The sequence below is a fragment of the Triticum aestivum genome, chromosome 3D (genome assembly GCF_018294505.1).
Source record: "Triticum aestivum cultivar Chinese Spring chromosome 3D, IWGSC CS RefSeq v2.1, whole genome shotgun sequence".
Classification (NCBI taxonomy): domain Eukaryota; kingdom Viridiplantae; phylum Streptophyta; class Magnoliopsida; order Poales; family Poaceae; genus Triticum; species Triticum aestivum.
In genome coordinates this window covers 412154065-412177463 of record NC_057802.1, presented here as the reverse complement: position 1 = coordinate 412177463, position 23399 = coordinate 412154065, and the positions used below count along the sequence as shown (strand labels likewise).

General features: G+C 46.4%; 3 protein-coding genes across 3 annotated transcripts; 2 read left to right on the top strand and 1 right to left on the bottom strand.

Annotated features, from left to right (window-relative positions):
• Positions 1-523: 523 nt before the first annotated feature.
• LOC123074780 (protein NRT1/ PTR FAMILY 1.2) lies at positions 524-3058 on the top strand. The gene is made up of 3 exons (XM_044497532.1): positions 524-1007; positions 1114-1331; positions 1417-3058. Exons 1-3 carry the CDS (start codon positions 914-916, stop codon positions 2869-2871), a joined length of 1767 nt encoding a protein of 588 aa, XP_044353467.1. The 5' UTR covers positions 524-913; the 3' UTR covers positions 2872-3058.
• A 9116-nt stretch (positions 3059-12174) lies between these two features.
• LOC123079243 (protein NRT1/ PTR FAMILY 1.1) lies at positions 12175-14723 on the top strand. Its single transcript, XM_044501973.1, has 4 exons — positions 12175-12535; positions 12793-13010; positions 13086-13642; positions 13727-14723. The coding sequence occupies exons 1-4, from the start codon at positions 12442-12444 to the stop codon at positions 14610-14612; spliced, it is 1755 nt and encodes a 584-aa protein (XP_044357908.1). The 5' UTR covers positions 12175-12441; the 3' UTR covers positions 14613-14723.
• A 519-nt stretch (positions 14724-15242) lies between these two features.
• LOC123079242 (probable CoA ligase CCL8) lies at positions 15243-23399 on the bottom strand. The gene is made up of 17 exons (XM_044501972.1): positions 23077-23399; positions 21850-22022; positions 20906-21085; positions 20387-20588; positions 20085-20173; positions 19819-19888; positions 19364-19416; positions 18978-19085; positions 18798-18896; positions 17750-17842; positions 17577-17654; positions 17387-17488; positions 16642-16732; positions 16441-16514; positions 15984-16163; positions 15563-15616; positions 15243-15482 (listed from the first exon to the last, which is right to left on the bottom strand). The coding sequence occupies exons 1-17, from the start codon at positions 23270-23272 to the stop codon at positions 15444-15446; spliced, it is 1881 nt and encodes a 626-aa protein (XP_044357907.1). The 5' UTR covers positions 23273-23399; the 3' UTR covers positions 15243-15443.

The window sequence follows — 23399 nt, the reverse complement described above, 5'->3', positions numbered from 1 at the left end:
CCAGAGCGACGTGGAAAGGAAAAAAAAAAACTAAGGTAGAAACCACGGGGGAGGAGGTGAGGACAACTTACCAACTCTCTTTTAATAGTTGATTCAGTAGCTATAAAAAAATCATCTAAAAGCTACTATTATTTTCAAAAGTTGTCTAGGATTATTTTTAAAGTCATTATGTGTGGAGAAAAATGTTATGCCGTCAGAAAGAGTCCACGCCGGGACAGCGTCTGAAAATGACCGTGCGGGGCTTGCTAAGCGGGCGACCCCAGCTACGAGAAATCTTGAAAACGTAGATCCTTGAGTCCGTCGACATCAATCTCACATTGCTATAGTGCAATGCTACAAGTTTGACGATGTAATTGCGCAACCAAATCTCTCGTCTCATGGTTGGCTGGCAAGGGAGGGGATACGTTGACGTACGAGTACCTGCATTCCAACGACATGCATACGCATGCACATCTCTGCCGAAGCGACGTGTCCGGCATGCCCCAAAGCTTCTCTCAAAAGCCCCATCAGATAGATCGTCCGGCCGGGGCTCAAAGGCAGGGCCGGCCGTTCCCAATCTCCGCCGGAACCTAGGCAGTTAGCGATGGTTCACAGCTAGCCCGCACACTACTAGACTAGCGTACGGAGTGCTGAGCTACAGCACTTGTCTCTATCCCTCGTGCCCAGGAGCTGCTCAGCTGCTTCTTCTTCTCTTTTTCTAATCCCTTTTCATGTGCATCTTCGGTGAGCTTTGATGTCATCACTGGTCAGCTGCCCGTATAAATCGCCTCGCTCGGCCTCTTCTTCTTGTTGCCTATACAAAGCATCTCCCGGGATCTTCTTGTTGCGTCTACAAAGTATCTGTGTCTATATATCTTGCTCTCTCCGTCGTTGCAGTTGGATTGCAGGAGCACTTGCTAGCTAGGCAGAGAGCATGGAGGTCTCGGCCATGGAGGAAGCAGCCGTCCCTGTCCCTGTCCCTGCGGCGAGGAGGAAGGGCGGCCTCAGAACCATACCGTTCATCATCTGTAAGCAAGCCTTGCATCGATCATGCACCTTAGTTAGCCAACTTCCCTTTGCTGTACGAATTAACACGCTCATGAGATGACACCCTCTGATGGACTGGAATCTCAGCGAACGAGATCTTCGAGAAGGTGGCGACGTACGGGCTGCAAGCGAACATGGTCGTATACCTCACCAAGCGCTACGACATGACGCCGGCCACCAGCGCCATGGTGCTCTACCTCTGGTCCGCCCTCACCAACTTCCTGCCCATCGGCGGCGGCGTGCTGTCGGACGTTTTCTTCGGCCGCTTCCCGGTCATCGCCGTGGGATGCGTCGTCAGCCTCTCGGTAAGCAGATCACAGTGCACCCCGCCCGTTCCTCTTGCACCGATCTTGCAGCCTAATTGATCTTGTTGGTGTACGTTAATTGTAGGGGATGTGCCTGCTATTGGTGACTGCGATCCTGCCGGTGTACAAGAAGACTCCGGGGTGCGACCCGGCGAACCCGAGCGCGTGCACGATGCTGACGTGCCAGCTGCCGCTCCTGTTCACGTCGTTCCTGCTCATGTCGCTCGGGGCGGGCGGCATCCGGCCGTGCGCGCTGGCGTTCGGAGCGGACCAGCTGGACAAGCGAGACAATAGCACCAAGAACGTGAGGAGGCTGCAGACCTTCTTCAACTGGTACTACACCGTGCTGGGGATCTCCCTCGTCGTTGCGGTCCTCGTCATCGTCTACATACAGGACCACATGGGGTGGGTCGTCGGCTTCTCCGTGCCCGTCGTGCTCATGCTAGCCGCTCTCATGCTCTTCCTGGCCGGCTCGCCTTTGTACCTCAAGGCAGAGGCCGACAGGAGCGTGCTGGTGGGCATCGTGCAGGTGCTCGTCGCCAGCTACAAGAACCGGCGCGAGGTGTTGCCGCCGGAGACGGCCGAGGCGTCGTGCTTCCACAACAAAGCTGGCTCCAGGCCCAGAGTTCCCACCAAGAAGATGGTGTCCATGAACCGGGCGTGCGTGCTGAGGAACCCGAGCAAGGAGCTCCACAGCGACGGGTCGGCGTGTGACCCGTGGCGGCTGTGCACGGTGCAGCAGGTGGAGGACGCCAAGGCCGTCATCCGCGTGCTGCCGATATGGTCCACGGGGATCATTCCCGGCGTGATCGTCGCCCAGGTGATGTTCCCCGTGCTGCAGGCAGGTACGATGGATCGGCAGATGGGCAAGGTGGAGGTCCCCGCCGCCTCCTACAGCGTCTTCGGCATCATCACGCTCACCGTCTGGGTGGCCTTGTACGACCGCGTGCTCGTGCGGCCCCTCTCGCGGCTCACCGGCCACGCGCGCGGGCTCAGCCTGCGGCAGCGCATGGGAGCCGGGCTGGCGGTCTTCGTCGTGGCCATGGCCGTGGCCGCGCGAACCGAGGCCCTCCGCCGCGGCGCGGCCATCGCGGAGGGCTTCCAGGACCAGAAACACGCGGTGGGGCACATGTCGGCGATGCGGCTTGTGCCGCAGCACTGCCTCATCGGGCTCGCCGACGCGTTGAACCTGATTGGGCAGATCGAGTTCTACTACTCCGAGTTCCCCAAGAGCATGTCCAGCATCGGGGTGTCGCTGCTCGCCCTCGGCATTGGCTTCGGCGCCGTGCTGGGGAGCGCCATCGTGGGGATCATGAACAGCGCCACCGGGAGGGACGGGCGCGACAGCTGGTTGTCCAGCAACCTCAACAGGGGCCGCTACGACTACTACTATCTGGTTCTCGCGGCGCTGTCCGTGGCCAACTTGGTGTACTTCGTCTGGTGCAGCTGGGCGTACGGCGAGGAAGGGCAGATCAGAGTGATGGCGTTGGCGGCTGAGGAGGCGGAGGAGGAAGAGACCAAACAAGAACAGCACAAATGATAGGCAAGGCATTCGCCGGGCAGTGACGCAGTGTGCTGGTGCGCTCGTTTGACCTTGCGCGCGCCTTTCTCTCTTGCGAAATTGCTGAATTGTGAATTGTGATATTGATGTGCTACGTTAGTGTAGAAACAACGGATACACCCGGTCTATATCATCATTCATCATTCGGTCATGTTACATGTTTCTAGTTGCATCCTCCTTTGTGTTGAGTAAATTAGCAATTTTCCATTGATTTAACCCATAAATAACTTATGATGATGGCAAAAACAATATTAAGCTTATATTGATATGTAAACATGAGCAGCAAGTACGCCTAGGACATAAATAGGAGATGAACATATTATATCTTCCAGTAGGCCATGACAAAGTCACGGCGGTGGCGGCGGCGTTTTGCTCGGCCTGCTTATTGGCAGCTTCATAGTTTTCATCAATAGTAATGCGGAGAGTTTCGAGGATGCAGTCGAAGTAGAGGAACAGTAGCGAGCATCAATGGTGATGGCGTTGGCGGCTGAGGAGGGGGAGGAAGAGACCAAGCAAGAACAGCAGAAATGCTAGGCAAGGCATTCCCCGGGCGGCGTGCTGTGCTTTGACCTCGCACGCGCCTTTCTCTATTAAAAATTGGTTGCAATGATGCTGAGAAATCCTCTATTATTAGAGACATGATCACGAAAAAAGGTTTCCCCCGCTTTATATATAAAGCACCAACACTTACATCCAAGCAACCGATACAAACGCACGCCACACAACTCAAGGCAAGATACAAGAATGCCGGGCACCGACACACAACCTCAACGACTACCAAGTATCAACAAAATGAGCAAAAGAACCGCTTGTAGCCGACGGAGACCACCATCAAGATGAGAGATCATCCGGGAAGAAGTGCAACGGACAACGCCGGACCGAGGGCTCCAAGACGATGCCTCCAAGAAGGGCACGACCACAGACCGTCGCCATCGTCCGACCCAAAGATCAGGTTTTCACCCGGAACAAGACGGGAGGAGTGAGAGCACCACGACGGAGCCTGCAAGGAGGAACATGACGTCCGCGGACGCCGCCATCGTCGACCCGTGTACGGACAGGTAAGTGATGAACCCCGGTGTTCCACCCTTCCGCTGCATCCCCGGTACGCCAACCACCTGCAACCATGCCACCCAGGCGGCCATGATTGCTCGCCCGTATCCGTGTCGCGCAGTCCGCCTACAACCAACGCGACTCCCACCTCCAGGGCCGCCGCCCCGCCCCCAGACCACCCCGAGAAGCCCCAAAGGTCACGCCTTGGACAAGATCCACGAGCCCAACCACCTCAGAACCACCGGCGACCACTACCTCAAGAGGAACCGTGCCCAGTCGACCGGGGGAAGGGGGAGGAGGAGGAGCGGCCTATGGCTACGACCGGCACCTCTGCGCCGGCGACGAGGTACGCAACGGCGCACCCGTCCCCCCTACCAGCTCCCCCGAGACCCCCTGTCTCGCCCCCGAAGCCGAACGCCCAGATCCGCAAGAGAGCGCCGGCCACCGCCCGCTGCCGAGGAGGAGGGAGCACGGAACCACCGAGCCGCAACCATGAGAGGTCACCAGGGAGGCCCTCCCGCGCCGAGCGCCGCCGTCCAGCCGCAAGGGCCCGGCTGGACGGGGCCGCCCACCTCCACCGCTGCCGCGCTGCCCCTCCACCAGAGATCCACGGCGAGACGGGCCGCCCGCAACCCGCAGTGCCAGATGTGGCGCCGAGGCGCTGCTGCGAGGCAGCCGCCGCCACCCGCCGACCTGCACCACCACCATGCCGCCCGTCGCCCGACGCCACGCCGCCATGGCTGGCCCACTCCGGAGCACCGCCGCACCGCTACGCCCGGCATCAAGCGCAACATCCCCGCCGGCGAGATCCGGCCCGCGCCGCACCTCCCGCGCAAGGAGACGAAATGGCCCCGCCGCCGCCAGCGACAACCAGGCTTCGCCCGCTCGTGCCCCATGGCGGCAGCGAGGGAGGAGAGGGAGAAGGAGGGGGTGGCGGCGGCGGCGCTAGGGTTGCCTCCCGGACGCCCGCGGGAGGGGAGGGGGAAAAACTTTTAGCCAGTGGAGGTGTGATTGGCAATCGGAAAAGACCATTAGAGACATGATTAGGAGTGAGACGAACAATATTTAAATTTTTCTCCTCAAAACCCTAAGAGTTCCTTATCTGAAGAATTAGTTGATTATGTACTAATTTTGGAGTTTGTACTCCTAAAATTGTTATATCTACTAACTACAAACACCGGGTACTGTTGGTTCTATAGCTGATGTAGATATTGCTCTCAAATCTAGGCTTTGTAGCCTATCCCACCCGATGTCATAATGGTGTTTTTTGGAACATTACAGGTATGACCTGATTACTAAGTTCAAACCTGACTTTGTTGGGTTCCAAGAGACTAAAGATTCTTTTCTCAACGCCTTAGCTGGTTCTATCAGTTATTCTTGGCATATTTTATTTGTTGTTGGTCTGTTGGTGGCCTCCTTGTAGGCATTAATGAAAATACTTTTGAGTTTGGTTAAATTTTTACAAAATATTACATGATTCTTACAGTTAAAACAGATCTGATGGTTTTGCTCGCATCTTATTGTAGTTCATGACACAACTTATGTTGTAGGTAAAGTTGATTTTATTGCTGAATTTCATGACACTATGAGTGGGTTATCCTATCATGTGATGTTTGGTGGCGACTTTAATTAGTTAGAGAAGCTAAAGACAAATCCTCTGGAGTGGTTAATAATTCTTGGTCCTTTTTTATTCAATTACTGGATTAATAAATGTGCCCTCACAGAAAGTAAACTAGCTAATAGGGTTTATACCCGGAGTAATAATCAATCTCTTCTTTGCAACGATTGATAGAGTTTTCTCTTCCACTGATTGGGATAGCCATTTTCGTCTAACCACCCTATGTACCTAGGGTGAGAAGTGATCATGTCCCCTCCTCCTTGATATTGATGTTAGTAGAAGATGTGTTGGCAAGCCTTTCATATTTGAAAAATGGTGGCTATGGCACCCTAATTTTGTTCCATTGGTTCATAAAATCTGGTCCACTCCTTTCCCCTTTTCTTCTGCAATTGAGACTTGGCAATTTAAAGTTAAATTATTTAGATAGAAATTTAAAGGGTAACATTCAAAAGAAAGTTAAAGGGTGGAATATTAATTTGGAAGCTGATATGAAGAAAGACAAGAAATAAGCTTTACTCCAGGAATTTGATATCTTGGATGTTTTCTTAGAGCAACACTTGGTATCTTCTGAGGATATCGTCAGGATGAGAGAAAAAAGTCTGAGTTGCAGGATATTTGGAAGAAAGAGGAGACTGTCATGTGGCAGATCTAGAAATAGGAAAATTTTAGAGGGTGATAGAAATACTGCTTATTTTCATGATGTAGCCAATCAACATAGAAGGAAAAATCACCTCTCTGTCCTGGATGGGCATGACGGGTCTGTGTACTCCACTAAAGATATGCTTGAGGTTGCTACTAAGTTTTATAAAACTTTTTGGGTTTGAACCTAGACCTAACATTCACCTGGGGGGACCATTTTTGGTCTAATGAGGAATTGCTAATAGTGAAAACGAACTTATGGAAAAGGCTTTATCTACAAGGAAATTAAAGAAGCCATCATGGCGTGATGGACTGTCTTTTTTACCAAGATTTTTGGGAAGTTATTAAGAATGATTTCATGGCTTTAGTTAGAGACTTTGAGTGTGGGGCTTTAGATATTCAAAAACTTAACTATGGTATTATTACTCTGATTCCTAAAGAGCCAGATGGTACGAATATGAGAAAGTTCAGGCCTATAAGTCTGAGTAACTGTTCTGTGAAGATTCTCAGCAAGGTTACAACCAATAGAATTTCTCCCATTGGTCATCGATTATTGTCTCCCTGCAAGCATCCGTCCACTGGGGGCGGTTTATCCTTGAGAGTGTTGTCACAACTCATGAAACTATCCATGAAGGCATGAACTATGCAATTCTGGTGAGCCTGGAGTTATCCGCAAACTTTTTTCGATAAAGGGCGCTTTTATTATCTCAAAATGTAGCATCAAAGTGATACAAAGCATTAAGAGTATCACCCGGCCTCTGCATAACTAGGATGCACACAGCCAAACACCAGTAGTCTGATAAACAGAAAGATAAAAGACCGACAATTCGGCAACAGTAGAGTCCATAGACCGACACTGTGCCTATGTCGAAAGAGATGGTGGACCTACAGCTTCTCGGTGGCGGCAGAAGCACCTCCACTGAATTCCTACCATCCCAGCAAACTCTTAAGTCCCCATGAACTTTGTTTTATTTGTGACGAATTGTGTTGAGTTTGTTGAATTTGAGCTTATCAATTCATGAACTATGTACCAATTAGTACTATTTGTGTTTTGTTTTTTAGGATTCATTTGACATGAATTTTAATGATCATATCATGATTTGTTTCAATATGTATGCAATTTTGGAGAAGAAAGGTTGTTGCGGTCATGTAAAGTCTTCTCTATCCGTCCCTATAAGGGTTTTTACCCTAAAACTGGCTTGATTCAGTGCTTGTAGTCGTCGCTAGGTGGTATACGAATCAAGATGTAATTTTTATTATTTCTTATGTTCGTTGTACTGGCATGATTGAATATTAATATCTCAGAAATTTTCTCGCAAAAAAAAAAGAACAAGCATAGTTTATATCTTGACCGTTACAATAAACTCCAAAACCCGAGGGTTTATCCAACCGCTGACAACTTAGGCGATCACCGTTGTTACTCAAGTTGATATTGGCTTTGAAGCTACCTAATCATCGATGTGTATGTAGGAGAGGGGCTTTGTAGAGCCATTGGCTACCTAATCGTCGATGTGTATATAGTTCCTTCATTACAAATTAATTGAAATTCTAGCTTTGTCCTAAGTCAGATCTGTCTTTCTAAACTAGGCAACAACGACATCTTGAACTTTGCTCTCTCTTGGAGGCATTGCCCTAGAGATGTGATGACTTTTTTGGGCACCTTTTTCTCCTTGATTGTGTGTGGTATCATTAGGGAGCCATGTTAGCTCTTCAACCATTAGTCTTGTCTTGCAGGTGAAAACGCATATTTCTTTTTGAATTGGGCGGTAACCGACATCTTTAATGTTGCTCCCTCCCAGAGGCGATTCCATAGAGATGTGAGCCATCAATTGGCACACGGGACGGCTTTGGAATTGTCAGTACAAGGTCAACTGCTTCAATTTCATGTTTAGCTCTTTAACCATTAGAGTCTCGTCATGCAGGTGAAAATTTAGATCTATCATTCTGAATTGGACAATAACCAGCATCTTGAACATTGAGCCCCTTCGGAAGCTTTGGCACTGTTGGCACGATGTCAATTGCTTCAATTAGGTCGGTGAATGAGCGGCGTTAAGGTCAACTGCTTCAATTTCATGTTTAGCTCTTTAACCATTAGAGTCTCGTCATGCAGGTGAAAATTTAGATCTATCATTCTGAATTGGACAATAACCAGCATCTTGAACATTGAGCCCCTTCGGAAGCTTTGGCACTGTTGGCACGATGTCAATTGCTTCAATTAGGTCGGTGAATGAGCGGCGTTGGCCAAGGTGGCGTGGCTTGTCATTTCAACAAATCTAGAGAGGTACAAACCGCTTTTCTTTAGTTTTGGCTTTTCTCTTCGGCTGTGGAAAACCGATGGTTTTATTATTTTTGTATGTTCATGTCTCAGTACTATGGCTCACGATTTTCTCTCGGTAAAGGACGACTACATTATTCCTTTATGAATATGCCCATGTGGTCTCAAGGTAAAATGCCCTGCACTGTAGTGGTTGAAGTCATGACTTTTTCGCCGGAAATTATAGGAGCAAACATTCCCTCACTATGTTTAGCGCGACGGGATGTTGCCCATGGAATTAAAGTGTGTAGAGCATCTTCATGGATGCATGCTTTTTACGAGCAAGGCAAGAGCTCTACTGATTTCATTAAGATAGGAAAAGAAAAATACATAGCTGAACTCTAAAGTTGCCATCCCACTATTGTTGAAGCTGACATTGTATTTGTACTGAATTTACCAATGTGTTAATACCAAAGTTCGGTTTACATGAGAATTTCATAAAAGCAAAAAAAAATCAGGTGGCAACTTTGAAAGCAAAAAAAATAATGTCGAAAAGACGTAACAACATGGGTCTAATTTCAAAGATCTCATCGAGACAAGAACGACAATGAATCCGGATTGTAAATCGAATTAACGGTATGAGAGCTAAAACATACTCCCTCTGTCTAGGTGTGTAAGTCACCTTACGAAAACCGAATAATTCTAAAACACTTAGGCACGGTACATTAACTCCCTCCTCGTTTCTTATTTCGTGACATATCAACCAATAAGAGATGTGGGCCAGTGTGGGGGTGAACATGGGTCTAATTTCTTGTTTCTTTTCTGGCGAGCATGGCACGTGAGAAATGATTTAATCTTTGGAAAAGGGCAAGAATCCATTGCTGCTTCTGCAATTTTTGTGGTAAACTATTGGTCTTTTTTTATGTCCTGTCACGACATTGTCGAGGTTGTTCCTAGTAACAAAGGTAAAGGAAAAATGGGAGGTGCTACACCAGTTTTCGCAACATCACAACAACAGGTTGGATGGAAACCTCCACCAGAAGATTATATCAAGATCAATGTCGATGCCAGCTATGTGGAGAGTATTAATGCGGCCAGTGTGGGGGTGGTTGTTAGGAACTCATCTGCCGAAGTAATTATATCTTCGTGGGACTTTCTGGGTCAGTGCTACAGCGTGAATGAAGCTGAGCTGTGTGCTTGCCTGGCAGGCCTTTATATAGGTATTACTCTTCACCAGTCCATTATTTTGGAGACTGATTGTGCTTTTGTCCGTTCTTTCCTTGCAAATGAGAATCATGACAGGTCCTCGCTAGTTGATCTGAAGAAAGAAGTCTTGAGTATATCAAAGATGCTTAAGAATTTTAAAATTGCGAAAATAAATCGGAATGCCAATAAGGTGGCTCATGAAATTGCGAAGTTTAGCTTTATAAGTAAATCTGATCTGATTCTTCTTAATAGCGTTCCGCCCTGTGTGGCGAATTTTGTAATGAACGATTGTAATAACATTATTAATTAATTAATGTGTGGGGTTTTTCAAAATAAAATAAGAGATATGGGCCGTGCATGCTTTTAATGACTTGAGACTAATAAACATGACATGCAGTGGTTAGTTCATTGTATTCAATGCTATTAATTAGCAAAAAGACATTAAGTTCTCTCGTTTTCCCTCCGCCTTGGTCGTGGTGCGCAATCTAAGATGGCTTAGACTACCCACAATGGGAGTACTATAGGTAGTAACATCACACATATCTAGATAAAATAGATAATGTGACAAGCAATAAATGAAGAAAGAGAGGCATGTGGTAACATAGCTAGTTACTACTAGTATGAGTAACATCACACATATCAAGGCAAGATGAGTCTATAGCTTAATAAATGAAGTGTTGCATGTTACCACACATATGTTACTCCCCATTATAGAGGTAGTAACATAGAGTAGTAACATGCACATGTTACTACCTTATATTACTACCCATTGTGGCTAGTCTTTATACACCTAGACGGAGGGAGTATTAAAGTTTCAAGAGAAACATTTAAAGTGCCTAAATTCTTGTTCGTGCACGCGCGCTTTTTAGTTAGCGCGAGCGGCCGGCCGGTATGCGTTGCCAGATGCCATTTGGTCGGAGTCTTTCTCCATCACGCGGTTTAAAATGTCTGTCGTTTAGTAGGGTATGCGCTGTGTGTGTCAGGATAACATGCATGTAAGGTAGGTGGGCAATGGATTTATTATTGCATGACAAAAATTTAAAAGGACATAATTTTTAAACCGCGCGTCGGAATTCAAATATGTTTTCACTTTTGGAATCCACACGACGAGATCTTCGAAACTAGATCCCACATGGGTATGTATCGACAAAATTTTTCCGATGCCAACTTTGGTGCTATATAATGCAACTCTATTACTACATGGTGCAACTTTAGTACTACGCCGTGTAACTTTTTTTAAAACCAATTTTGAAGCTCCATGATCCAATTTCCTATGAGCTTTGCCCCCTAGCAACGTGGACAACCAACTTTTTGTGATGTGTAACTAGTCTGCAGCCCCGGCTAACTACCTAATAATCGATATACTATTCTCCTCCGTACATGTGGATGTGTAGTTTTTACTGTTGGCACACTGTTCCCTACCAATAATATGTGCAACTCAGTCTGTTGTTCCAGCCAACAGTCTAGAAGTCCATGTGCAACTTCTTCACCTCCCTATATGTGGATGTGTAGTTTCAGTTGGTAGAGGCAACAGACGAAGTTGCACTACTAGGCAGTTGGTCGGGGTAACAGACGAGGTTGCATATCTCACTCACAAGGGATTATTGAATGGTGAAAAACTGCACACCCATGAGGGTAAAGAAAAGTTGCCTAAAGAGGGGGGGTACAATTGCACATCTCATTAGCAGAGGTGGTTGGGAAGGGATGCTAGCATGAAAACCACACATCCACGAGGTACAAAGGAAAGTTGCACATCAACTATTAGTCAGTTGGCTAGGGCAGCATCCGAAGTTGCACATCCACTGCTAGGCAGTTGGTCAAGGCAACAAACACTTAAAATGGGCATCTACAGACATGGGAAAAGTTGCACATCAACTACTAGGAAGTTGGCCGAGGCAGCAGACGAAGTTGCACATCTCACTGGTAGGAGGGAGTTTGGGGTGGAGGTGCCATCAGTGAAAACCACACATCGGGAGAAATTTGCACATCAACTATCAGGTAGTTGAACATCGACTATCACACAGTTGCACCTAACGGGGCCTAAGTTGCACACAAAAAATTTCGCCGAAACATACACATGCGGGATCTAATTTCGAGGAGCACGTCGCAACGATTCCAATAGTGAAAACGGAACTTAATTTCGATGCACGGTTAGGGAGTTATGACTTTTTGAATTTTAAAACCATGAATTAAATGCACAACAGAACAAAATGCATGGGCAGTGGGATGACCGTGGATACATTAGCCAGTCGTGAAAAAAGTAATCAAGTGAAAAGCTTTCCTAATTGAGGAAGAGGACAAAAAATTTCTAAAATGATCGGCCGCTCCATGGCGCTAGCGGGCAGCCGTTTGCCCGCTAGACGCGTCCTTTAAAGTGATGATACATGCATACATGCACCGCGCGTTTTCACTATCAGCGTCTTTTTAAAAACAACTTTTCCTCCTGTGTGTTGGTTTTATTTTTATGCAAGAAGGTCACGAGTTTCTTCCCCTTCTCCTACCTTAAATGGAAGAATGTGTGGTATCTTGTAGACGCCCCTCGTTTCCCCCCTTCACCTATCCCATTCCTGGCCCCTTTCTGCCAATTTCCAAGGAGAATGCAGGAGCATGTTCTTTCCTTCGGCGATCTCAGAGTTGCATTTCCCAGCAGGCATCCTGACATAGTTTGAAACTCCATCACCTCTCGGCAAGCAACAACGGATACGATCCAGCACGGGAGCTGGTGCTGTTCACCGCCCCCAGCTACCTACCTGCTGCCGACCTTTATCTCTGCAGAAGATCGATGGAAACCCAGGAAGGCGATGCGCATAGGTCCGAATCCGATGCTCACAAAGTGAAAGGGAGAGGTGGATTCGTAGCCCTGCCGTTCATCATAGGTATGTACTAATATTTTCCCCTTACTCTGCCCCGGCATGGACTGGTAGGTGCAGCACTGCCGTAGGAATAGGACACCCAACTGAGAATGATCATTGATGAGACAAGAAAGTCCCCTGGATAAACATGATTTCCTTCAATCCATGTAGGATACCCAACTGCTGTTCATCCATGTAGTATTTCCATATATTTTCACTGACTATACATCCCTTCAATTTGTAATGGTACATAGTGTTCTCTCTGACCTTTGCATCCGCAGCAAATGAAATGTTGGAGAAAGTTGCGGGGTTCGGGCTCAACACCAACATGATCATGTACCTCACCAAGCAGTACCACCTGAGCAACGTCACCGCCGGAGCGACGCTCTTCGTGTGGGCTGCGGCGGCAAATTTCGCGCCCATTCCCGGCGCGCTCATAGCCGACATGTACACAGGCCGATTCATGGCCATCTCGCTAGGCTCCATCGCGTGCCTAACAGTAAGCGTAAAAGCTACTCCCAAATAAGACCGTGTCAATGCTTCACTTGCGCTAAATTTGAACCACTTACTGCAGGGGGTCGTTTTCCTATGGCTGAGCGCCATGATACCCGGAGCACGGCCACCGCCGTGCGGCGTCGGCCTTGCCGGGGAGCAGTGCGCGCCCCCGGGGCCGAGGCACCTTGCGTGGCTGATCGCCGGCTTCACGTTCCTGTCCATCGGCGCCGGCGGCATCCGGCCGTGCTCCATGGCCTTCGGCGCGGACCAGTTCTCCCGGCACCCCAAGGAGAGGAGGTCGAGGATCCTGCAGGCCTACTTCAACGCCTACTACGCGTCCATCGGGGTGGCCTTCACGGTCGCCGTCACCGTGATCGTCTACGTGCAGGACAACGTCGGGTGGAAGGCCGGGTTCGCCGTTCCGATGGGCCTCATGATGCTCTCCGCGGTGAGCTTCCTCCTGGGCTCCCGCCTCTACGTCAAGGAGAAGGGGTCCAAGCAAATGTTCGCCGGGATAGGCGCCGCCCTCGTGGCGGCGATCAGGAACTACAGGGTGCAGCTGCCGGCGAAGACGGAGGACGGCGTGTACCATCATCTCAAGGACTGCAAGCTCACTGTCCCCACAGACAGGTTGAGGTGAGTGCAGAGTGAAAGGCATGATCGACTCAATGATTGTTCATCTGTGACATATATGGCGATGTTTGATTTGAATCCGCTCAGGTTCCTGAACAAGGCCTGCATCATCAGCAACAACGGGGGCGTGGACTTACCCGGCACTGGCGCGGCGGCCTCAGAGCGTGATGGCAACGTTGGCGGCAGGAGGCTGTGCACGGTGGACCAGGTGGAGCAGCTCAAGTCGGCCGTCCGGATCCTGCCGATCTGGTCGTCCACCGTGTTCCTGGCGCAGGCCATGAGCCAGAACTACGCCGTGCTGCAGGCCAACGAGATGGACCGGCGCATCGGCGTGGGCCAGTTCCGCGTGCCGGGCTGCTCCCTCACCATGTTCAACATGGTGACCATGTCGCTGTGGTCGGGCAGCTACGACAGGTGGATCGCGCCGGCGCTGCGGCGGGTGACGGGCGACCCGCGGGGGCTCACCATGAAGCAGCGCGTCGGCGTGGGCCTGCTGCTGGCCACCGCGGCGATGGCCGTGTCCGGCGCGGTGGAGGGCGCGCGGCGCAGGCTGGAGCTGGCCGGCGGCGGCGGCGCCGGCATGTCGGCGTTCTGGCTGGTGCCGCAGTTCGCGCTCATGGGGCTGGCGGAGGCGTTCGGCGTGATCGGGGAGCTCGAGTTCTTCTACACGGAGCTGCCCAAGAGCATGGCCAGCTTCAGCATGGCGCTGCTCTACATGGCCATGGGGGTGGGCAACCTGGTCAACAGCCTGATCGTCAAGGTGGTGGACGACGCGAGCAGGCGCGGGGGGAGGACGAGCTGGCTCTCCAGCGATCTCAACGCGGGCCACTACGACTACTACTACTGGCTGCTCGCCGGTTTGGGCGCCGTCAACTTCGTGTACTTCCTCTGGTGCGCCTGGAAGTACGGCGAGGAGGGGAAGAACGTGGAGTGGGAGGAGGGTGAAGGTGAGAGGGAACGGCCGATGGCCTAGTTTTGTAATGCTGAGCTCGGGTGTCACAATGAGGCCATTTTTAACGTGAGTCTGAACTCAGAGGGCAAAAACCGCAGGTTGCGGGGTTGGTTCTCCCTTCTCTGAACCAAACTGCTCTGAACTGTGGTTAATGTTTCAAAGTTCCCCGGGCACGGAAGAAATCTGTGCGGCTCGCCTTGCCATTCATCAGCAAAGCCGGAGTATACACGGTTCTTTCTTTTTTGCAAATGTTTACCTCATTCTTCTTCTCAACAGAGAGGCTAGTTCCTCAGAAAAAAAAACCTTCAGCCATCTAATTTCAACTAAACAGCACACAAAAATATTTATGCTTATGATTTTCCCTCATGTTTTAGACATCACTAAGTCTTCCCTTATTATGAGCAAAAACTTATATAGATGGTAAGTTTCAGCATATCATATAATGGGGACGGCGACACTAAATAAGTACTCCCTCCGTTCCTAAATATAAGTCTTTTTAGACATTTCAAATAGACTACACGTATGTAGACATATTTTAAAGTGTAGATTCACTCATTTTGCTCCGTATGTAGTCACTTGTTGAAATCTCTAAAAAGACTTATATTTAGGAACGGAGGGAGTACATAACATGTATGCTTATGCGTTTCCCTATGGCACATGGAACTTCTAGTTATTTCACATTCTCGCTTTTAAGATATCATAGGATAGTGTGCATTATTTACTTGCACATTTACTATAGTTGCTCTAAATTATCATTATTGTCGAACAGAACAAAATTATTAGCTGACACCACTATATGTCTGCCTCGCAGAAGGGTGCGATTGAAAAATAGGTACATCAATGTAAATATGGCTACACCTCTAATAATTTCTTAAGCTCCTTCTTGTTAACCTGAAATAAGCAACAATGAAATCAGTAGCAAACTCAACATAGATGCTCCTAAAGATAAAGCATATTATATATTTCCGCACCTTTCCCATGGCATTCCGAGGAAGAGAGTCCCATACGTGCAATCTCGTCGGAATCTACCAATGCGTAGAAAAAGAATTAACTCTATAACGAGAAAACTTAATGTGTTCGGGCTGACAAGATAGTAGCTATGAACATGTACCATATGTGAATTTCTTAAAAATTATCAGATAAATATTTGTTGGCATTACTGAAACTGAATGTTCATTAACATAATTAGAGGATTAATAATTTTAGAATTAGCAGATGCGATTGTAAATATAATTCAGATGGGAAACCACCCTTTGCATAGACCAACACGCAAATTGCGAACTTGATAATACCTGGCAAAGAAAGCTACAGAAAACAACTAGGCGGCGAAAACCATCTAAGAAAGCAATACTGTAAAGCAGCTGGGGAAAAATGGAAGTTCTGTAGGCAAACCTTGTATGGAGCAAGTTTATCTTTTGACCAACTTGTCAATTCTTCTAAGGTTAGTGCTGGCTTCGAAGACTGTTCAGCCCTTTCCTTCGCGTCCTCCTTGGGCACAATTATTGTACATATGACCTCCCCATAAGCTTCATCAGGCAAGCCAAGAACAGCACACTCTAGTACAGTGTCATGCTGAACAACAAAGCAAACCATATAAAGCAAGATGAGTAACGTAGGACTTTAATCAACTGCACCAAGAATCCTTTGGCGAAGCTTTTAGCATAACATTGTCTACTGTGGAGAAAGCAAAACGTTCATTGTCTACTGTGGAGAAAGCAAAACGTTACTGAGAACGGAGACAAATTAGAGCTTCATAAATATCAGCAGTTCTTTCAGTGCAGTAGCTGCTCCAATTTTTCAAATATTTTAGACACTTGAAGAGGCAGTTTTCAGTAAAATGGTAATTTACCTCTAACAGAACCGCCTCAATTTCTAACGCTGACAACTTGTAACCACCAACTTTCATGATATCAGCATTTGTGCCTACACAATTAAAACAATTGAGGCTGAGAATCCCAATATTCTTTTACTGTAGCCATAATATCACTGTCAAAATGAAAACAGGAAACCAGAAGAGCATGCAACTGCAGGGCTGTAAAGTGGTACTTACGCCCTAGAATTATGAAGTATCCGTCCTCATCTACGGTTACCGTATCACCAGTCTTGAAGAACCCACCATCAATAAATGATTCTGCTGTAACCTGCATCAGAAATTTGTCATGTGAATAACAAAGCAATGGTATTAAATTCACAACAATGAATCCTTCATTTGGTTCTTTATAGGTAAGAAAGTATAATAACTTCATATGGTGTAACTTAGAAGTAGAGTACATGCTAAAGCACCTCATAAGTTATATTAATAGATAAGATCGTATTTAAACAAGAAAATGTGCATTTTAGCAAGTGGACTACAGATTGGCTGAACAAATGCAACAATAACATCCTGTAATTAGTAGTATCTGGGGGAAGGAATCATATGATGGCACTGTAAAACTTGTACACCATTGAAGAAACCATACCTATCAGTAGTGAACTAAGGATGCAATCATCAAACTTTATCTACAAATAACGAATCTATACAAAAAAAACGTGAAAAGGAATCCAGTTTCCTTACATGCATCAAAGAATGTAATTAGCATCCGAGGGAAGGAATATATGATGGCACTGTAAAACTTGTACACATTCAAGAAACTGTACCTATTAGTAGTAAACTAAGGATGCAATCATCGGACTTCCTCTACCAATAACTATTCTTATATGATAGAAGTACGAAAAGGACTCCAGTTTTTTTTCACATGCATCTAGAAGCTAATGGGTGATGAATTAGCAGAGGGTTCTTTGAACTGAAATTATACCTCCGGTCTTTTCCAGTACTCCTTGAAAAGGGACGGACTTTTAATACAGAGCTCACCGACTCCAGTTTTAGTTTCAGTACCATCATCCATAATGATCTTGGCCTGAGAAAAAAGATGCTTAAATGCCATGAAGCAATACAGAATAAATCAGTTTGACTATATTCCTAACTACAATGGAGTCATAGCATACCTCAACACGTGGAAGAGGTTTACCGACTGTACCTTCTTTCCGTGCACCATGCAATGGATTAGACAGTGCCATGACAAACTATAACCAAATAAGCTGTTAGGAGCCATTACAAAATTCATATTAAACCAAAGTTAGTGTGCACTGATTTCAGATGGAAGAGTTTATGCTGTAACCTCAGTCATGCCATAGCGTTCCAAAAGACGGTGGCCTGTCACTTCCTGCCACCGTTTCATGAGTGGGGAAGGAAGTGCTGATGATCCACACATCTACAGCGATTCAGTGACTGTTAGTAGCACAGATATAGAGAACTCGCGTAATATCAATGCAAATCAAGATAAATATCAATGCAAATCAAGATAAAGTTAAGTTGTTAACAAAGCGTGCAGGCTAAAACTATTAAGGGCCTCTTTGAATAGTAGAAATGAGAAATATAGTAATAGGAAAAACACCAGAATTCGACACAAATGCAAGTGCAAAAAAGAGGGCTGCAGAGAACTGTCTTCATCGCTCGAGACGGCAGAAAATAAACTTTGGTAGAAGCTCTGGGCAATGCAGCTTGGATCAAGGACATTGAACCCCGTTAACAATCACAGTTGCATCAAACCCTGTTGACAATCAGTCTTCATCCAGGTTCTCAATATCTTTGACATGGTACAAGGAACCACGCTTAACCCTGAAATTCAGGGTTCTTGGCCGTGGAAATGGGAAGCATTGGAGTAGTATTCAGCTAAACCTTGCAGGGAAGATTGTCGGGTGTGGAGTGATCAATGTTAACTATGGTGAAGTGCTCAACTGGCGCAATGTGATCACAATTCACTCCACTATTTGGTCTTCCTTTGAAGATTGGTGGACAAAGTCAAGAGAGGTCCCTCAAGGTCGTAAAAGAAGCAGCTTTGACAACCTTGTTATTCTGGTAGCGTAGAGAATTTGGAAGGGAAGGAATATGATTGAGTTCTCAATCTCATTTATAGGGAATTGTTGACCTTTTCAGGTGGAACATATCAGGGATAGGAAGATATATTCTTCTTTCTACCTAAACAATAGAGATGCAGTGGTTTGCATGTACAGATGTACTCAGCAAAGAAAGGAAGTGCAAGACATGATAAGATTAAGCCAGATCATTAACAAACTTTACAAGGGGCATTCAACATTCAAATTTCAATGCTGAAACCAAGATAAGGGAATCAATATAATTAGTGACAACGTATACATGGGACTTACCATTAGTCTCAGCTGCTTTGCGGCATAAGAACAGGCAGACTGTTGATCAGGATTCATACTATCGTACCCTTGCAGTAGGCGTGTGTACACTGTCGGAACCTGGCATTCAGGACGAATCAAATCACCCTAACAACTCAACCAATTTGACGACGAAAATATGTATATGCCATAGAATCGTACTCCAGTAAATACTGTAATAGCCTCATCATTTTTACTGCCGTCGTTGGGATATGACTCGCGCCATCTCTGCCATACTCCCCTCACACTGAATTTTGGCAAAAATTCGACCTGTAATCAGAGAAAATGTGTTACTAACTTACCATGAAAGCAACTCCACAGATGTGCTAGAAACAATTAATCTTACGTGGCTAAAGAACAAATAAATAGACACATTAAGTGACCAGAAAATAGTTCCAAGAGCTACAAAAGATGACAGAAAATAAATCCAAGAGCTACAGAAGATGGTTCACCTAAACCAAACCATAATACCTATTGATCAAACAAACCATTGTAGATTCCTAGATAAAGCATTTTACGTAATACAACAAGTAAATGAGGGTACTTACCACTGATCCTGAATAGAGAGGCGCAAATAGAGCATTGAAAAGACCATGCACATGTAATCGAAGTTAAGGACCTCATAAAATTGACAAAGCAGAATGGTTCCTCCAAATATAATAATCAGAAGTAAGGGTGTGAAAGCTGTCTAATTGCAATCAGACATTGTGAGTTAGATGAGGTTCTAACTACTATTCTAGTGCGTGTGCTTGGCATTTTAAACCTGAAAAAAAGGCGTGATGACTACAGTATGGGAAAGCTTAACTAGTTAACTGAAGATATGAACCATTTCCCAAGGAAGAAAAGTAGGAGATATCATCCAAACATGTATCTGTATAGCTGAATACTTGAATAAATAACAAAAGAAGGTTCTTGTTTGGAAATCATGCGAATTGATATGTACGTGTAGAATATGGTCCAAGATCCTTATATATTATTTAGTATTAGCATTTGTTGTGGATATGGTGCAGTGGAAGACAGTGGAGAAACTGATCTTCACTTTGATATCCCCATGCCTCTGTCAGAATTTGAACCTGCGAAACCAGTAAATAAAATGGTATGTATATTAAAGACTCACAGACCAGTTCAAATAAATAAAAGGATCATGAAAAGAGTGCGGAAATATCAATAATAGGCTCATAGCAACAGCAAAGTAACCAAAAGTGTTAATTTCAATTAGAATGTTTCTAAAACTGTACGATAGATCTACTTAAAGATGATAAAATGCACCTGAGAAAGTATCCCCTCATGAGTGTGGACTACTCCTTTCGGTTTACCAGTTGTGCCACTTGTGTAAAGGATAAGAGCAGGATCATCTCCTGCATAACAAAATTCCAGCATAATTAGGTTTATAGCAGGAGGATACGACATATTTGGAAAATAATATTAACTGTTGAACATATGTTCATGGTTAACTGTTGAACATATGTTCATGATTAACTAGTGAACATACTCCACTAGTGAAACATCAGCGTAAAAGCAGCAACATAAATGAAATATAAATTTGCGGTAAAATAAACATTAGTAATCACCTTTAATTTTCTTTAAAGTGTCAATCTCAGCCATTAAGCTAGAAACTGATGAAGTCACTACACTACTTAAAGGCTCTTGGGCATCTATCTTCGGAGGTATACTTTCCACAGTTGGAAGAAGAGAATAACGAGTGGAACATTTGGTAGAGATGCTTTCCATAATGCCATGATGCTCTTTTGTGCTTAACACCATAGAAATGTCCTGTAAGTTACGGAAGTTAGAAACAAAGACACATCGGATAGTCCATTGTACTGTAAACATATGTGCGTATACAACAAATTTTTAAATCTAGATATGCTACAAGATGTCTAGGCTCTAGACAGCCCCTCTATGGTGCATTTAAGGAACACCCCTTGCTACATGACCTTCTGTAACTTTTATTTCTAAATTCAACCCTTGCTGACAACAGCAATGTGAAAAATAATACATAATATCCCACTAGAAAATAAAAATGTTTCATACTTAAGCTGATATATTAAAGAGGGGGGGGGGGATACTGCAATAAATTTGGAACAAACCGAGTCATTCATGACATGCAGAAGTTCAACTTCAGGATAGCTAAGTGCAAGGGGTACTGCAACTCCACCAGAAAGCCAGGTTCCAAATATCCCAGCAACAAATTCAGGAGAGGGTTTAGCCACGATGCCAATACGAGCACCGCAACCTTTTGCTCCATTGACAGAAGAATCTTTACCATCCTGAGCCATTAAAAAGAACAGTTTAACCGAGTTTTCTCTAAGGCATTATCAACATGCATCGGACAGTTAACAGAATGATAAGTTAACCAAAGCTCAGTCGACTTATATATCTTGGTCATAACAAAATTGAATGGTGAACTACCATATTTTTGGGAAGTAAAGGTGGAAGCATAAAAAGAGTAATGACTGCACATGTCCTTCATTAACATAACTGGAGTTTGACTAGAGCTACTAAAAAAACTCGGCTGCACTTTGTAAAGGCTAACTTGTGCAGTCCAGTCATCTTTTTATGGAAATGATAGGGAAGAACCCTATTGAACACTTGTGCAACTTTTGTGACGCCTTCTAGCAAACATGCAAGGATAAGGCAGGGCAGACTAATAGCTTAAGTAGTTATACCCTCCCAGTCTCAGACCCGCACCCTAACCAAAATGATTGTCCTTTTGTATTAGAAGAGGAATGACCAGAAGTCCAGAAGGCACTCAACCTACCAAGAGTGGTTCAGCTAAATCATAAAGTTTGAAGTTGCACTTTTTGGGGAGCTTGAACTTGCATATTATCACGTCAACCCAATTAGTTGAAAATTTCAGTCCCAGCCTTACGAAAAAAGTTATAACAACAAAAGGAGAAGGGAAACTAATAAACTATCAATTTCAGGACCTAGAAATAAGGTCAGGATAGTCATCCTAATCACCTCATGGCTAACGGACATCTCAAGTGAATATACACAAAAAACTACGATATGGAAAAAGGATTGGTGGTACATGTTTTCTGCACAAAATATTGTGGACATCCAGTGCAGACGAAATAAGCTGGACAAGGCTGTAACTCTTCTGGTCAGCTCTTATAGCCGCACGGGCACCATGTGCAGAGCCATGCTTATAGACTTCTCGAACAACCTCCATAAACGTACGAGAACTCTGTCTGGTGCTGTCAACTGAGGCACAAGCAAGATAATAGAAACATCAGGAAAAAAAACTAAATGGAAAATGTAGTCCTATGCTTCAAACTATAACCAGATATTGAGATGAATGATCAACTGCCTTTGCGTGCCATAGAAAGCAGTAAGCAGTAGTTGGTTTGAAAGCAAATGGGAATAGAGAGCCCAATAGTCCTAGCCGACTACCACAGTACCAAAATAAACCTGATCCCTGTGGCCACTTCTTTGAGAAGTATGCTTACAAACCACAATGCAACATCCAGTTTGACCACACACACAAGAGTAACTATGAACTGCTGCATTGCCAAAGTCATTCTGGAAGCGGCACGGCTGCACAATTATAACTAGTTCACTACTCCCTATGATTTACCATGCAAGTCGTTTAGCCTCTCCAGCTCTTATCAAAATGTAAGTGCAATGCATTTTTGCTCATGTTGTCCTATTTAGCCCCTCGTCGTTTCATCAATAATTGGCCCTCCAAACTGTAGTAATGGGAGCAGTACTAGCTTAACAGTTAATGCTGCATAGTTCTAGAGAGAACGTGACATCACGAGGCCCAAGAGGCAGGTTCTGAATCCATTAGGACTATTAATCCGTGCTACCATCGCAAGGGCTCCAGTGATCATTTTGTTTTCTTTAGAGAAACAGCTCGAGTGATCACTGATGAGCATATCCTACTCGAATTCGGGCAGATGTACACCGAATTCCTTGTGGAAGCATCAAAATTAGAACGCGGACGCCTGAAGGGACCACCCCGTGAATCGGCGGCTACTGCTACTACTCTCCCCTCTCTGCGCCGGCATCCAGTGAAGCTGAACAGCGGACACCTTCAGCTCCGACAAATCAGAGCAGGGAAGAGTGGCGCACGGATCAGCTTCAGCGCGGAGCGAGCGATGCTAAGCCAGAGCAACGCGACGGCGAGGGACCGCCGACGGCAATTCAAGACAGCCGGACGGCGCGCGGGGTTGAGGCAAAAGGACGAACACCTTGTGCGAAGGCGAAGCAGAAGGAGGGCTGGGAGGGAAAAGGAGCGACGGACGGAGGGGCTGACCTGAGGCTGGCGAGGTGGAGGAGTCCGAGGCGAATTGGCGTCGGAGGCGAGAGGGGAGGAGGCTATAAGAGGAGGAGCGGAGCAGCAGCAGCCGCGGCAGCAGCAGGTGGGGGGAGGAGGCGTGGGCCGTGGGGCAATTGAATGGCGTCATCAAGCGCGCCACCGCCCCCCCGCGCGCCCACGCCTGCGCGCGCATTTACGGGCTGCCCCGGTAGGTGGGGGACTGGGGGTGGAGTGGTGCTGGCCGTGGGGAGGATGCGTCCTACGAGGTTGCTCGTGCCAAGCGGGGAGGGGGCCGCACGCCGCGTAGCTGGTACTGGTGC

What these genes read in the sequence shown, in the direction of transcription:
- LOC123079242 (XM_044501972.1), bottom strand. Translation starts at nt 23,272, where the DNA reads ATGCGCGCGCAGGCGTGGGCGCGCGGGGGGGCGGTGGCGCGCTTGATG. An exon ending in CTCCACCTCGCCAGCCTCAG is followed by an intron (nt 22,023 to 23,076) that starts GTCAGCCCCTCC and finishes CTTGTGCCTCAG; the next exon opens with TTGACAGCACCAGACAGAGT. An exon ending in ATACTTCATAATTCTAGGGC is followed by an intron (nt 16,515 to 16,641) that starts GTAAGTACCACT and finishes TTAATTGTGTAG; the next exon opens with GCACAAATGCTGATATCATG.
- LOC123079243 (XM_044501973.1), top strand. Translation starts at nt 12,442, where the DNA reads ATGGAAACCCAGGAAGGCGATGCGCATAGGTCCGAATCCGATGCTCAC. An exon ending in AGCCCTGCCGTTCATCATAG is followed by an intron (nt 12,536 to 12,792) that starts GTATGTACTAAT and finishes TTGCATCCGCAG; the next exon opens with CAAATGAAATGTTGGAGAAA. An exon ending in GTCCCCACAGACAGGTTGAG is followed by an intron (nt 13,643 to 13,726) that starts GTGAGTGCAGAG and finishes GAATCCGCTCAG; the next exon opens with GTTCCTGAACAAGGCCTGCA.
- LOC123074780 (XM_044497532.1), top strand. Translation starts at nt 914, where the DNA reads ATGGAGGTCTCGGCCATGGAGGAAGCAGCCGTCCCTGTCCCTGTCCCT. An exon ending in AACCATACCGTTCATCATCT is followed by an intron (nt 1,008 to 1,113) that starts GTAAGCAAGCCT and finishes CTGGAATCTCAG; the next exon opens with CGAACGAGATCTTCGAGAAG. An exon ending in GATGCGTCGTCAGCCTCTCG is followed by an intron (nt 1,332 to 1,416) that starts GTAAGCAGATCA and finishes CGTTAATTGTAG; the next exon opens with GGGATGTGCCTGCTATTGGT.